Source organism: Primulina huaijiensis, chromosome 13, assembly GCF_012295235.1.
Source record: "Primulina huaijiensis isolate GDHJ02 chromosome 13, ASM1229523v2, whole genome shotgun sequence".
NCBI classification, from domain to species: Eukaryota; Viridiplantae; Streptophyta; class Magnoliopsida; order Lamiales; family Gesneriaceae; genus Primulina; species Primulina huaijiensis.
Genome location: NC_133318.1, coordinates 13,946,816 through 13,960,706, shown reverse-complemented (window position 1 = coordinate 13,960,706; position 13,891 = coordinate 13,946,816). Strand labels below are relative to the sequence as shown.

The window sequence follows — 13,891 nt, the reverse complement described above, 5'->3', positions numbered from 1 at the left end:
TAAATGATGACAACTACAAGTTTCCATCAACCGCCTGTTTACTTTTATATTTTTTATTATTAGAATAGGTCTCTTGTAAAATGGTCTCAAGAATCTTTATTTATGAGACGAGTCAACTTTACCGATATTCACAATAAAAAGTAATACTCTTAGCATAAAAAGTAATATTTTTTCATGGATGACCCAAATAAGAGATCTGTCTCACAAAATACGACTCGTGAGACCGTCTCACACAAGTTTTTGTTTTATTATTATGGTGAGATTTTTATAGATCATGGTCGTCCGAGTTGTTATCTTTAAAAGTACCATAAACAATACATTTCATATTGCTTTCTGATTAAACTACGAGCTTTCTCTTGGACACGGTGAGACTAAAGTGCTACGAGGGTTTTTCTATATAATGTGCATGCATGTTCCACGGTGCACTAGTCTAATAAACTCATATTACTTGGAAAATTGTCTCAATTATCTAAGCTTTTTTCATTTTTTGATTCGACCAAATATATAGTATAATTTTATATTTAGTACTATTTTATGTTGTGTAACCATTTTTTAAACGAATTACAAATTAATTAGGGATAAAATATGAAGTTTGTTTGTAAATGTTTTTTTTTTCCAATGATTTTTTTTAAATTTTCTAACAAACCTATAGGTTTGGACCATTGGTAGAATTGGGATAGAAGAGTAGATTAAAAACAGATGTATATTGATAAGCCCAGATCTAATAGAGATTTTATGGACATTATTTTATAATATTTGTGTATATCTGGAATTGTTATCCTTTATTATGTGCTTATTTGAATTAATTTTAATATTCATAGATTTGAATAAAAGAGAAAAAAGAACTAATTTGGGAGATAAGATGATTATACAAGACTTCAAAGGCAACAAAATACCAAAGGAAAGGAAATAAATATATTTTTTAACCTTGAAAATATTGAAGTTTTAGAAGAATATTTGGGCAAATCTTGATAAAGATAAAGCTTCATATTTTAAAAATAAAATTTATACAATATCAACAATTTTTGAAATTGACATGAGCTTCAAAGATTTGGAGGATTAGATCGATTAAGTGGAAATAAAAGGAAAACATCACTGCACGTACAAAGGGCGTGAAAAAAAGAGAGAGAAGTGAGGTGTGAAAGAAGGGAGGCTGAGAAATAAGAAGAAAAGTGAACAGAAGTGAAGGGAGGAGAACAGAAGTGAAGACAACAATAGAGAGGAAGATGTGGAATGTAGAGGAAGACCTCAACATGCCAAAATTACTGAGAATTCTTCTTATTCCTTCTTGATTATGTTTTCTTCCATGAATTTAAACATGAGTTTTCACTTTTGTTTTGAATTTATGGAGTAGATTTTTATAGACTAAGGTCACGATAGGACCGAGACAAGTTATTTTTTATGTTTTGAGTTTGATTCGATTTTATTATCTATTTTAACTCATTAATTGATATTGTTTATTATGTGTTCTTTTAATCTGACCAATTAAATTGAATATTTGTTGGTTAATCTAAACTGGAAGGCGATATATTAATATTTGCTTAACTATATCAATCAACTTATGGTTAAACTGATTATAAATAATATTCGATTTCAATGTGTGACTTTAGATTGAAAAACTGAAATTTCACGGCGACTTAATGTGGTTGAATCTAATTAAATCTAGATATGAATAATTGAACTGTTAAATTTAATTAAGTTTATTAATTTAAGAAATGTTTAATAAGTAATTTTGAGAATTTTGTCATTAATTAAGTAATTAATTTATTAAATTTGACACGTAGATTATAAAATTATCTCTGTACTATTATGCGTCTCAGTCGTTTTAAAATAATTTGAATTTTCGTCTAAATTAATAGTTTAAAATTTTTGCTTTAATTAATTTATTTAAATTATTTAATTTAATTTTAATTAATTTATCTCATCTAACTTGAATTTGATTAACGTAAATTTGAAAAAATAATTCACATTTTAGTATCTAAACATCGATCTATGTGAATATGATATCTAGAATCATCATCCAATTACTATTATTTTACATAATCAGCTTGCTAGAATTATTCTCAACCCAAAATAGCAGGTCATATATGCACTATAGGGTCAGACATAAAACTCCATATCATGCTAATATACCATATGAAGCACAGTATTCTTTCCCCAATCCCCAGTGCTCAAGGAAATGCATGAAATAACTACTAGACATGACAAACACAAATATTATGAATTCTTCACTGATCGGAGCTTTGGAGAACCTGCCAAAACCAAAGGGAAAGACTAACAAACTCGAGCAATAGTTTCACAAATAATGACGACATTGATTCACAGGTATTCGGACAGCAAATGTGAAAAAGTTCAGCTATTGGCAGCAAGCAAAATTGTAGTAGGACTTTATTATAAGAATCAAATAAGCGACAGTTCCTAACAACCGAAAAGATCAGAACCTGCCGACATACACCTAGAAGAATCTACCATGAATTCTTCTTCTCAAGAATATCAAACAGGCAGTTTACAGTAAGATCTGCAGTAGCAAACTCAAAGTAACAACCCAAAACATCTGATAAAGGATATGCACATCTATAGGCTAATATAATACTTGAAAGTTTCAAAATTTTGATCGACCAAATCTTTTTCCATCATAAATGATGAACCCCACCGTACCAAGAAAACAATAACAGAGCTCGCTGCACATAGATAGGAGTTTCTGAGTAGGTAGGCGAAAGACAGGAAAATAACAAATACATTGGCAAACAAACTGCTTGCTGGGTAGCATTGAACATCAAATAATATACGTTACAGAAAAAGAAAAATGGATATTTTTCTCCACTTGTACAGCAAAGCACATTAAGCTACACTTGAGGCTCAACAACAAAATTCATGCATCTCACGTCAAAAATACAAAAACCAGTCTAATTCAACTACAAATCAATGGACATGCAATATCGTCCATAAAACTATCAATTTTCAAGTTTATCACATTCCACTTATGGGGAGCATAATTCAGGAAAAAAGCTGCAATATATTAACAGTAGAAAACCATCCATTACTTCACTTGCAGCTATAAAGGTGATAGAAACGGAATTTTCTGAAGGCCATTGAAGACATCACAGGTGTAAGGAGAGATATCACATTATGCTGACAGTCCTTTGGTTTAGATTGAGTCATCAGTGTCATCAGAATCACTCCCATCAGGCTCCACACCAATCAACCCAGCTTCAGGCACAACGGGCTTTGCTAAAGGTGCAGCGATTGATTTCTTACTTGCACTACGGGCATTTTCATCATATTCATCTTGCTCAGCCATTTCAATGCGTAATAAAATGTCAAGGAGTGTGGAAATAGAGTCGTCAACTCACAAGCATTTAATAAAACAGAGCATCCCAATTTTGGTGACTTATAGGGAGTAATAGAGTTCTTTGTTACCAAAGGGTCTAAAACTAAAAAAAGGAATTTGATAAGTACATTATAATAAAAAGGTCTTTGCCCATATGATGGATTCTGGAGATTTACAACTAGAAAATCAAAATCTATATAACTAGACTTTTCAAAAGAAACTAGAAATGAGTATTTTGGTATATGATTTGGCTTTTCCTTACACCACAGTAACTTTCCAGGAACTCATGCAATCATCATGCCCAAAAACCCGCACACCGCAAAAAGACACAGAACACAAACACAAACAACGAGAGAAGTAGAGAGAGTGTGTAAAAAAATATATAGGATATCAATATTCTCAACTGTTCCACCAGCCATGATGTTCTGTAAATCTTTCTCTACACGACGTACAACCTCAGGCTGCAAAATGTAAACAGAGACAGCACAAAATTAAAAAATTATAGTTCACAAACACGTTGCACAAATAATTTAATTTAAATTTGTATATATTGGATAAGATCAATTTAGGTGATCTGATAGGATTTGTTATTCTCTATTTTCGTTAAGATAGGATTTTGTACTCCATATAATGTATAGTATATTCATAAATAAAATATACAAAAATTGTTCTCTCCTTTGACTTTTACATTGCATCAGTTTTCAGGCTCTAATTTCTCAAAATTTCCTAGCAGACTTCATCACTGCTTCATCTCAATTATATATTTTTTCTGCAGATTTCAGCTCTGCGATATTCACTCTTCAACCCAGTACTCTAATTGTTGTGACATTCTTTTGGGCTTTCACTTACCTATCGCTGAAATCCCATACTTTTTTTTCCGATTTAACACATCATTCTCTTTTTAACCAGGTCTAAAGATTCGATGGCAGCCGCTCCTCTGTCCGAGAGTGATATTTAGTCCCTTCACATCACTGACCATAAAATCAACGGAAAGAATTACTTGCAATGGACACAGTCTGTGAAGATTGTGATACGTGGTCGTGGAAAATTGGGTTATCTTAATGGTGAACTCCCTGCTCCGGACAAATCTGATTCTTCTTACAAAAAGTGGTTGGCTGAAAATGCAATAGTCCTTGCATGCTCCATGGAGCCCTACATTAGCCTCCGATACCTTTGGTTCCAGACGGCGAAAAAGGTCTGGGATGCCGCTTGTCGCATGTATTTTGATCTTGGGAATGCATCTCAAATATTTTGAGATCCTTCCAAACTGAAGGAGATGAAGCAAGGATCTTATTGTGTGACTCTAACGCTTTTCTGAACTCCAAGATCTGTGGCAAGAACTTAATTCATTTCTGGATGACAGTACCTTATGCACTGAATGCATGGTCAAAAAAGGGAGGAAACTCGAAAGGAGAGTTTTTGACTTTCTGGATGGACTCAATCGAAATCCGGATGAAGCTCGAGACCTAGTTGCTTCTTGGAATCCCTTTCCTTCTCACCGCGCGAGGAAGGTCGCCGTAAAGTGATGCTTAAGTCTTAACGATGAAATTATTTCATCACCTAAATCAGCCCTGGAAGTGTCTGCTTTAGCGTCTTAGAAACTGCACACAAGGGGGGCAGTCCGGGAAACGACCCTGGTGTGATCATTGTCACCGACCTAGCCATAGTACATGAACGATAAATGTCGGGATATTTATGGGAAATCAGCGAATTAGCAACCTAAGGAAAGAATTCTGTCCTCGGCTCCATTGCTCAATCCAGCCCAGAACCTCCTATTGTTTCTGGCAGTCATGCTCCTTCAACCAGGGAGCAAATCCCTCAAATCGAACAATACCGTCGTCTCATCAATCAAAAATTTCTCAGTGCCTCTTCCAGCACCACCACAGGCTCATGCTCCAAAACCTAATCTCATAAAATTCCATCACTTTCTTCTCATAAACTTGCATCCCTTGGATCATAGTTTCTGAGGCATCCGACTCTATCTTTATTTGTTAATGTCATGACAATAACATCTTGGCAATGTTCTAAAAAGTGGCACGCGGGCGGCAACCTACCGCCTACCGCCAAGCGCTAATCTTTGAGATTCCTGCAAATTCTCATATCTCATAGAAAAAGATTGTTCCTTATGTTCATTGATGATCATACAACGGGTAACATGTGTGTATCTACTTCATGACAAATCAAAAACCAACAAAACGTTCAAAATCTATTCACACCCAATTTCAGACCAATATCCGGCCTCTTTGCACTGATAATGACAAAGAATACACCAATGCCATTCTGGGTGATTACTTGATGTGTGTTGATACTCCACAACAAAATGGAGTATCTAAACGAAAAAATTGCCATCCCTGGAAGTTTCCTGTGCCCTAACGTTTACCATGAATGTTCCAAAATATCTCTTGGGGGATGCTATTCTCACGGCTACCTATTTCATCATTCGTCTCCCAAGTCGCCCACTTAACTTTGTCACTCCATTGTCTCTCTTCCACAAGTCCTACCTTCATATCTCCAGATCCAGTGACCTTCCGCTAAAAATCTTTTGTTCTATGGATTTTGTATATATCTATGATCATAATAGGATGAAATTTCATCTTCATGCTTTAAAAGTGTCTTTCTTGGGTATTCACTATCTCCAAAGGGATACCAGTGTTTCTGTCCTCACACCAACAGTTTGCTGTCGCAGCCATTCGATCGCCAAAGATTTCACTCGAACATATGGAATTGATTACACCAAAACCTTTGCTCTGGTTGCCAAACTAAACACCATGAAAATTCTCTTATATCTTGTAGCTAGTCTTGATCGGACCCTTCATTATTTTACATAAAGAATGCATTCCTAAATGAAGAGGAGGTGTAAATGATTCAACCTCCAGGGTTCAAAAAAGTGGGAGATAACACAGTTTGTAGACTCAATAAATCATCTATGAGCAGAAACAATCTTCTCGTGTTTGGTTTGACAGATTCTCCAAGGTAATAAAAGCCTTTGGTTATGTTCAAGCCTCAAGGACAAGCAGATTATACACTATTTATTAAACACTCCAACGATGGTGTATGTTGATGATATCACTGTCATCGGAGAGGATGCTAAAGAACTGGAGGAATCAAGAAAATGATGTCTAGAGATTTGAAGTTAAAGATCTTGAAATACTGAAATACTTTCTAGGCATCGAAATCACAAAAAGCAAAAAAGGCATTTTAGTCTCATTGAGAAATACACCTTAGATCTGTTGAAGGAAACTGGAATGTTGGGATGTAACCCAAGCAATACTCCTATTTAATTGGAGACAAGACAAAAATGCATGAAGTATATTGATAAATGAAGTTATCAGCGCTTGGCTTGAAAACTCATCTACCTCTCACACACTCGTCCTGATATGCCTTTGCAGTGAGCCAATAATTCATGAACTCAACATGTCAAGGTCATCTCAATGTTGTCTATAGAATTATGAGATATCTGAAACAAAATCTTGGGAGAGGGTTATTCTTCGCAAAGATCGATGATAGAACAGTAAGTGCTTTCACCGATGTTGATTGGGCTATTACTCATTGGTTTATTTAATAATATGGCGAAGCAAGAAACAGTCAGTTGTCGCAAGCAGCAGTGCAGAAACAGAGTATGGAGCTATTACTCATGGGTATGTAAACTTATCTGGATAAAAAGAGCAATGAAGGAGCTGAGAATTCAGCGTGAAGACCCTATGAAACTTTATTTTGACTAGTGATTCTTGCATGTGATGTGTACACGTTTATCAATTTAATATATAGTGTAATTTTACTTTTATATTAGATGATTATTATGTGGTTCTCTACCTTAATAATAGTAATAGATAACAAGTCAATTATACACGTTGATCGTCACTTCAATAGAGAAAAGGTGGATGAAGGGATTCTAAGCTTGGACAATGTGCATACGTTTCACCAACTAGCAAATCTTTTTAAAAAAAGATTGTCAATCATTGAGTTTCTTGTATGCAAGCTTGGTCTCATCAACATTTACCAAGTTTGAGGGGAGTGTAGAAATAATTTAAAATTTAAATTTGTATATATTGGATAAGATCGATTTAGGCAATCAGATATGATTTTTTATTCTCTATTTTTGATACAAAAGGATTTTTATATGCCCTAATTATTAGAATTTAAATCCCCATTGTACTCTATACAATGTGTTATATGTTCAACAATTCCTCTCCTTTGACTTCTACAATGTCAATTAGAATCAAGCTACGACAATGTTAAATAATTTACAAAAGCTTATAGAACACCTAGTAATGAAACTCTATGGTCTGTTTCAGGAAAAAACTGAATATAAAGCGGCAGATAAAATTTAATTTGGCTTAAAGTTACTAGCACATTTAAATCTGGCTCTCTGCGGAATCTTCTCCTCCGAGCATCCCTCATTGGTGGTGTAAGGCCATGTCTGTGCTCTAATGATTCAGGAATATTGTCGCTGTCCTCTCTCACCATTATCATCTGCACAACTCTCTATAGTTAACAAGCCTAATCACAGCTAAAGCAATCTTATAAGATTGATAACTAATAAGGAGAAGTACACCTACTTGACCAATGTCTGCAGTTTTGATCAACACATTGTCGTCATAAGTCTTATATGATTCCACAACAGTGGGAAGATCCAAGAGAGAAGCAGAGAAGTGGTCATTTCCTATAATGAATTTGCCCGTCCTTCCATCCTCTGACATAAAGATAAGCCATATCGCAGCAAACCAATTGATATAACATTAAATTCGAATTCAATGGTCCTATGTAAACATCCCCAAAGTTTCCTTTATAAATCAGGAATTACTAATCAGCAAAAAGGGTTAGTCATTTTGCTAGTTACTCCTCAAAGGCTTGGTTATTAGTAAAATATGAGAGTGACATAGGTTCCCAAAAAGAGAGTTCAGTAGGAAAGAGTTAATTGTTTAGGACAATAGTAAATACTTCACGGGTGGTATGAAATGACATCTGTAAAATAATCAACCAGTTTTCATGTGTAAATGCATTTTCATTTCAGCAAATATATTGGCATGTGAAAACAACGATAGAATTGAAAGAAGATGATAATAAAAAGGATTTAGATGGTCACCATATTTTGAAGACAAGGATGACAGTAGCGACAAATTTCCAGGATGGATTATTAAAAATAAAAAAAATATGAAAAGAACCATAATTTGAGAGCTAAAAAGCAAAACTAAATCATTCTACTTCTTCCTTTTTCGTGCTTGAAGAATGACCAATAGCAAGCAGGATGAGTCAATGACCAACTCACTAAAATAATTGCAATCCAAGGAAAGCGTCTTTTACCTCAAAGAGCTCTGAAATTATTTCATTTTACATTTCTTTCAATCCCATCTAAGACAAAAGGCTCTATAAATGAAATGCATAGTTCAACTGATAGGAAACACAGGATCTAATCGAAATGCATAGTCTCTAATCTCTAAAACTTACAAAAAGTTAAATGGAGTATCAAGTTCACAGTCTCCTAGAAAACATTAATAACCCACGCAGGCAAGGCAAAAATTCCACAACACTGACTTAGTCTTTAATTTCACAGGTTTCGAGTTCGTTTTCCAGTGGAATTATTAAAACCTGTAATTGTGATACCAATCCCCAAAAAGGGTTTTGACGCTTAAAAAATCACGATATTGAGCGAGGGTGAGGAGAAGGTGAGTTACAGTGAGACCAACCCGAAAAGGATAAATCCATGGACTTGTCTTCGGAAGAAGAAGCGGGGTCATTCAACAGCCGCTCTATCCTCTCCGCAACAGCTGGCGGCACTCTGAGTATGAATTGCTCCTCCATTGCTGTTGTTTTACTCCTCTTGATCCCCACAACTACTCAATTGTAAATTAAATAGAAACAGTGGATTTCACAAGCATTCAAACAATTTCAAACGGTAAATTCTAGCGATATCACAAACATAATCAAGGATCAATCGAAATAAAAAAAACCCAATTCTTGCACCCTAATTGTAACCACGCCAATCCCTTTACATGTATGAATGATTCCTTCGTCATGTACAAAATACCTCGAAAAGAAAAATCTCGCAAAGAACGAAAGGGCGAAGACCAGTTCCTGTGATTTACGGTCACAAGCTTCTATGCTTTTTACACAATTTTTTCATTATCTTAAAATATTTTAATTCTGTTGAATATCAGTTATCAAACAACCCAAATATTAGAAATACAAGGAATTCTATTAAAACTATAGTGTTCTCTCGGTTCTATTTTTGTCTTCTTAATCACTTTTAAAATCTTTTTTCGGATAGCCATTTTTTATCAATCATTGAGCAAACACCGAGTTTCCAAATTTTCCGACATTATGCTAGAACTTCTCTCATCTAATATATTTTCTACTATAGTAAAAGTTTGCTCCATTGCAATAGTTGAAACGGGACAAACTAGAATTTTTTTGTTCTTATAGACAAAATTGGATATACTTGTATTTTTTGTGAAAATCATCGCAATATGTCGAAAGTGTTCTCATCTGAATAACTAAAATTAAAAATAGTGGTAAAATAAATTTAATGTTCCTGACTGGAACTTGAGGATATTTGTGGACGTTTTTGTATATTCTTTTAATAAAAATTGTAATAAGTTTAGAAATGATATTACTAGTGGTAGTGGATTGCGGTTCAAATGGAACAATTTGTCTACCATATTTGGTGTTATATGAGGCAGATGAAACTGTTTCCTTAGGAGGGTCTAAAGAATAATAATATAATGTTAGCATTTCTTGTAAACCATATAATTTATGTCTATGATCTAAAACAAAAGCAAATAAAAATATTTTAGAAATTTATAAAAAAAATATTTTCCTTATTTTTCTTTCATGACATAAATATATTGAACTAAAGCATCATATCTAGATTTAATATATTTACTAAAAACACATGCAATTTACTAAAAACACATGCAATGCTGCAACAATGTTAGAACTAAATAAAATATGAAAATGAATACCAAATAATTGGTCACTAGTGATAAGTGCAACTTTAGCACTTAAATTAGCCTAACTTTGTTATGAATTATGCTAGTGTTGGGCATAATTATGCGTCTTTTTTGTTGTTTTAGTGTGATTTCAGGAATCTAGGTAATATACTCATATTGGGGCTAAATGGACGTGCAATCGAATGAAAAGGAAAATTTGAAGATGTGAACAAGAGGGTGAGGCAAGAGGACACCCGCAGCCGCACGATATAAGCATGCAGTCGGGCGAGAGAGATGAAAATAAGTCCTCAAGAGAGAGCAAGGCATGTAATCGCGCATAACTAGCGCACAACCATGTGGTCGAGCACATGCAACACACCCAGACAGAAGTAAGCGCGTGGCCGCAAGCGACGCGGCGTACTGCACTCAGATTTTTTAGACTCTCGTAAATATAAATTGTGGAGCCCTAGCTTTGGGCGGATATACACAGCCATACACACACGAAAACATTGAGAACGATAGAAAGAGAGTGGAAGACGAAATGGAAGATGAGGAGCAAAGATTGAAGAGCGTATATTCCGAGGATGGGGACATAATTCTACTTCCATCCTTTTTTCTCATTTATTTTTTTCTTCATTTTTCCAATTTATTGATAAAAAACATGTTTAGTTTTGAATCATATTTCTTTATGAATTAATTTGCTTTTCTAGAGATCGTCGTAGCTTGGTCGAGACTATTTTTTTGAATTTTGAGTTATATAGGTTATTATTCTTCGTTTATATGTGTTTGCTTATTCTTAATGCTTTCAAATTATTGTCCATAATTTTATTGAACCAATAATTGATATTTATCACTGGGGAGTGGGATTGAAATTAAGATTGTAGGAAACACATCATTGGGTGTTTATATTGCCAGGAAAACGTATAATCTCTTTGAAATCTTAGTAAGAACATTGTTTACATCTATTGTTTGGTACTAGATTTTGAAGTAGCAATATAAAAATCAGTAATAAATAATACATTTCTATTTATTACTTGGGAAAGAGAATAGAAAGATTTATGTTCTTGGTTGATAAATGATTTGATTTTGATAGTATATTTATCAATAACAAATTAAATGTAATGGAGACCAAGTAAAATGGTATATCTTGATTCATTATCTCACTGAATTTTTCTAGGCTGTGTGCTTGAATTGTGTTTTATTTATTCACGAATAATTGAGAATTCATAGATTTTTCTAAAAATAATTAGACTATTTTAATCACACTACTTGATTTAATTTTGAATATACACTCCTCGTGGAAGCTATAATTTACTTATCTTATATTAAAACTTGACATCGTGCGCTTGCAAACAGAAAAATATGCAACAAGTTTTTGATATCGTTACCGAAGAGTGTTTTATTTAAATTTTAAATCAATATTGTTATTAATTAGTATTGATTTTAATTTAGAGTCATTTTTATTTTTATTAGTTCATTTTTTTCCTCTGTTTTTTGTAGTTTATGTGAAAAACTCAAAGCATCAACTCGTTGCTTTTTTATCTTGAGATAGAGAAAACTGCGAAATCATTAAGAAAATCATGAAGAGAGGAACTCAATGCCATGGCTAAAGATAGAGAAAAAAACTAAAACCCACCTCATGCGGCAATACCCATCAGAGATCACTTCAAGCCCGTGATCAACACACTATTTTTGCATAGCTCGTGGAAATATCACTGCCAACAATTTCGAGTTAAAGCTAGTCTTGATTAACATGGTTCAGCAGAACCATTTTGTAGGAGCAGCGACTGCAGATCCGTGATTGCAGACACGGTAAAAATTAATGGTGTTTTTTATGATATCATTAGAATGTGCTTGTTTCCGTTTTCTCTTAGGGATCAAGCGAGGAGCTGGCTCCAAACATTACCATTCAGGAGCATAACTACATGGGAAGACATGACTATAAAGTTGTCAGAAAAATATTTTTCCCCTATGAAGTCTGCGAATATTGAAATTAGTACTTTCAGGCAAACAAAATTTGAGTAGCTCTATGAAGCATGTGAATGTTTGAAGGATCTACTGAGAAGATGACCGAACTATAACTTCGAAGATTGAGTGTAGATCAAGCAATTCTATAAAGGGCTGAACACACCATCTAAGACATCGGTTGATGTTACTGCTAGAGGAACTATCTTTGTCAAAACTCTTGCTCAAGCCTATGAGATGTTGGAGAAAATGACCATTAACAATTTCCAGTGGCCTAGTGAAAGATATGGATTGAAGAGGTATGTTGGAGCCTATGCAGTAGATCCTATCACGTCACTTATTGCACAAGTTTCTGCATTGATCATATAGATTACAGCCATGAACAAAGGAAGCCAATTCACTGTTGAAGTAGCTACATCAGCCATTGAAGAAGAGCCTAATGTGAAAACATCTCAATATATTAACAATCATGGGCATGGAGGCTATCGAGGTAATCTTATTCCTAATCAATATAATCCTAGTTTACTTACATGAAAATTTTTCCTATGCCAAAAATAGAAATGTGATGAATCCTCCCTCCGAGGTTCAATAACCAATAGGGTGAAGGGAAACCATATTTTGAGGATTTGGTGGTAACTTTTGTGGCTGAATCTAATAAAAAAATGGAAAAGACATAATCTCATCTTCAAAACATTGAGATGCATATGGATAATATGGGTTCCACGATGAATTCGTTAGAACTGCATATAATCCAGCTTGAAAGTGCGTTGAAAGACAAAAAAAAAGGTCAGGTTTATAGCAATACATAAGCAAATCCGAAGGAGCATTGTATGGACATGACTTTGAGGAGTGGCAAGGAAGTTGGGATTGTGGATCCTAAGGAGGCAGATGATGTAGACTAGAAGGTAGATGAAGTATTAGTTAAGAGTGAAGGAAAAACTGAGAAAAATATTGAATCTGAACAACAGTCTTTACCTAAGGTTAATCTTCTATATCCTCAAAGGTTCAAGAAGAAAGTATTAGATGAACTATTTTCTAATTTTCTTGAAATCTTCAAGAAAATTTACATCAACATCTCATTTGCTGATGCTTTGGTGCAAATGCACAATTATGCCAAATTCATCAAAGATGTAATGTCAAATAAGAGAAGGCTTCAAGAATACCATATTGTAAAGTTAACTGAAGAGTACAATTCCGTTATCCAAAAGAAGCTACCGCAAAAATTAAAATATACAGGGAGCTTTACCATCCCTTGCGTTATTGGTGGTTCTCAGTATGTATGTGATTTAATTGAAAGTAGTAATTTAATGCCTAGTGAAGCCTAACACTATCACCTTGCAATTGGCCGATAGGTCGATTACATATCCACGTGGGATAATCGATGATTTACTTGTAAAGTTGGACAAATTCATCTTCCCAGTAGATTTTATGATTTTGGATACGGAGGAAGATCAAGATGCACCTTTAATATTTGGGAGATCATTTTTAGCCACTGGGAGAGTATTGATTGTACAAGAAAAGCCTTGGGTGAAGACTTTTGGAGAGGTGTCTAGATGGTTTGACACTGAGTAGATGAAGATGAAGATGATGATGATTGGGAACTCAGAGGGAAAATCCTGGCTCTCAATATTTTGCCAAAGGAAATAGTGGTTGATGTGAAAAATTA

General features: G+C 34.3%; 1 protein-coding gene across 1 annotated transcript; it reads right to left on the bottom strand.

Annotated features, from left to right (window-relative positions):
- Window positions 1-2,852: 2,852 nt before the first annotated feature.
- Window positions 2,853-9,459, bottom strand: LOC140991483 (transcription initiation factor TFIID subunit 7-like). The gene is made up of 6 exons (XM_073461446.1): window positions 9,360-9,459; window positions 9,019-9,165; window positions 7,891-8,024; window positions 7,685-7,804; window positions 3,723-3,792; window positions 2,853-3,309 (listed from the first exon to the last, which is right to left on the bottom strand). Exons 2-6 carry the CDS (start codon window positions 9,131-9,133, stop codon window positions 3,149-3,151), a joined length of 600 nt encoding a protein of 199 aa, XP_073317547.1. The 5' UTR covers window positions 9,134-9,165; window positions 9,360-9,459; the 3' UTR covers window positions 2,853-3,148.
- Between the last annotated feature and the right edge of the window lie 4,432 nt (window positions 9,460-13,891).

Bases quoted from the DNA above. Each gene is read 5' to 3' on its own strand.
- LOC140991483 (XM_073461446.1), bottom strand. From the start codon at position 9,133: ATGGAGGAGCAATTCATACTCAGAGTGCCGCCAGCTGTTGCGGAGAGG. The intron at 3,793-7,684 runs GTGCTAGTAACT...TACATTTTGCAG, and splicing joins GCAGAGAGCCAGATTTAAAT to CCTGAGGTTGTACGTCGTGT. The intron at 3,310-3,722 runs ATATCCTATATA...ACATTTTATTAC, and splicing joins TGGAACAGTTGAGAATATTG to GCATTGAAATGGCTGAGCAA.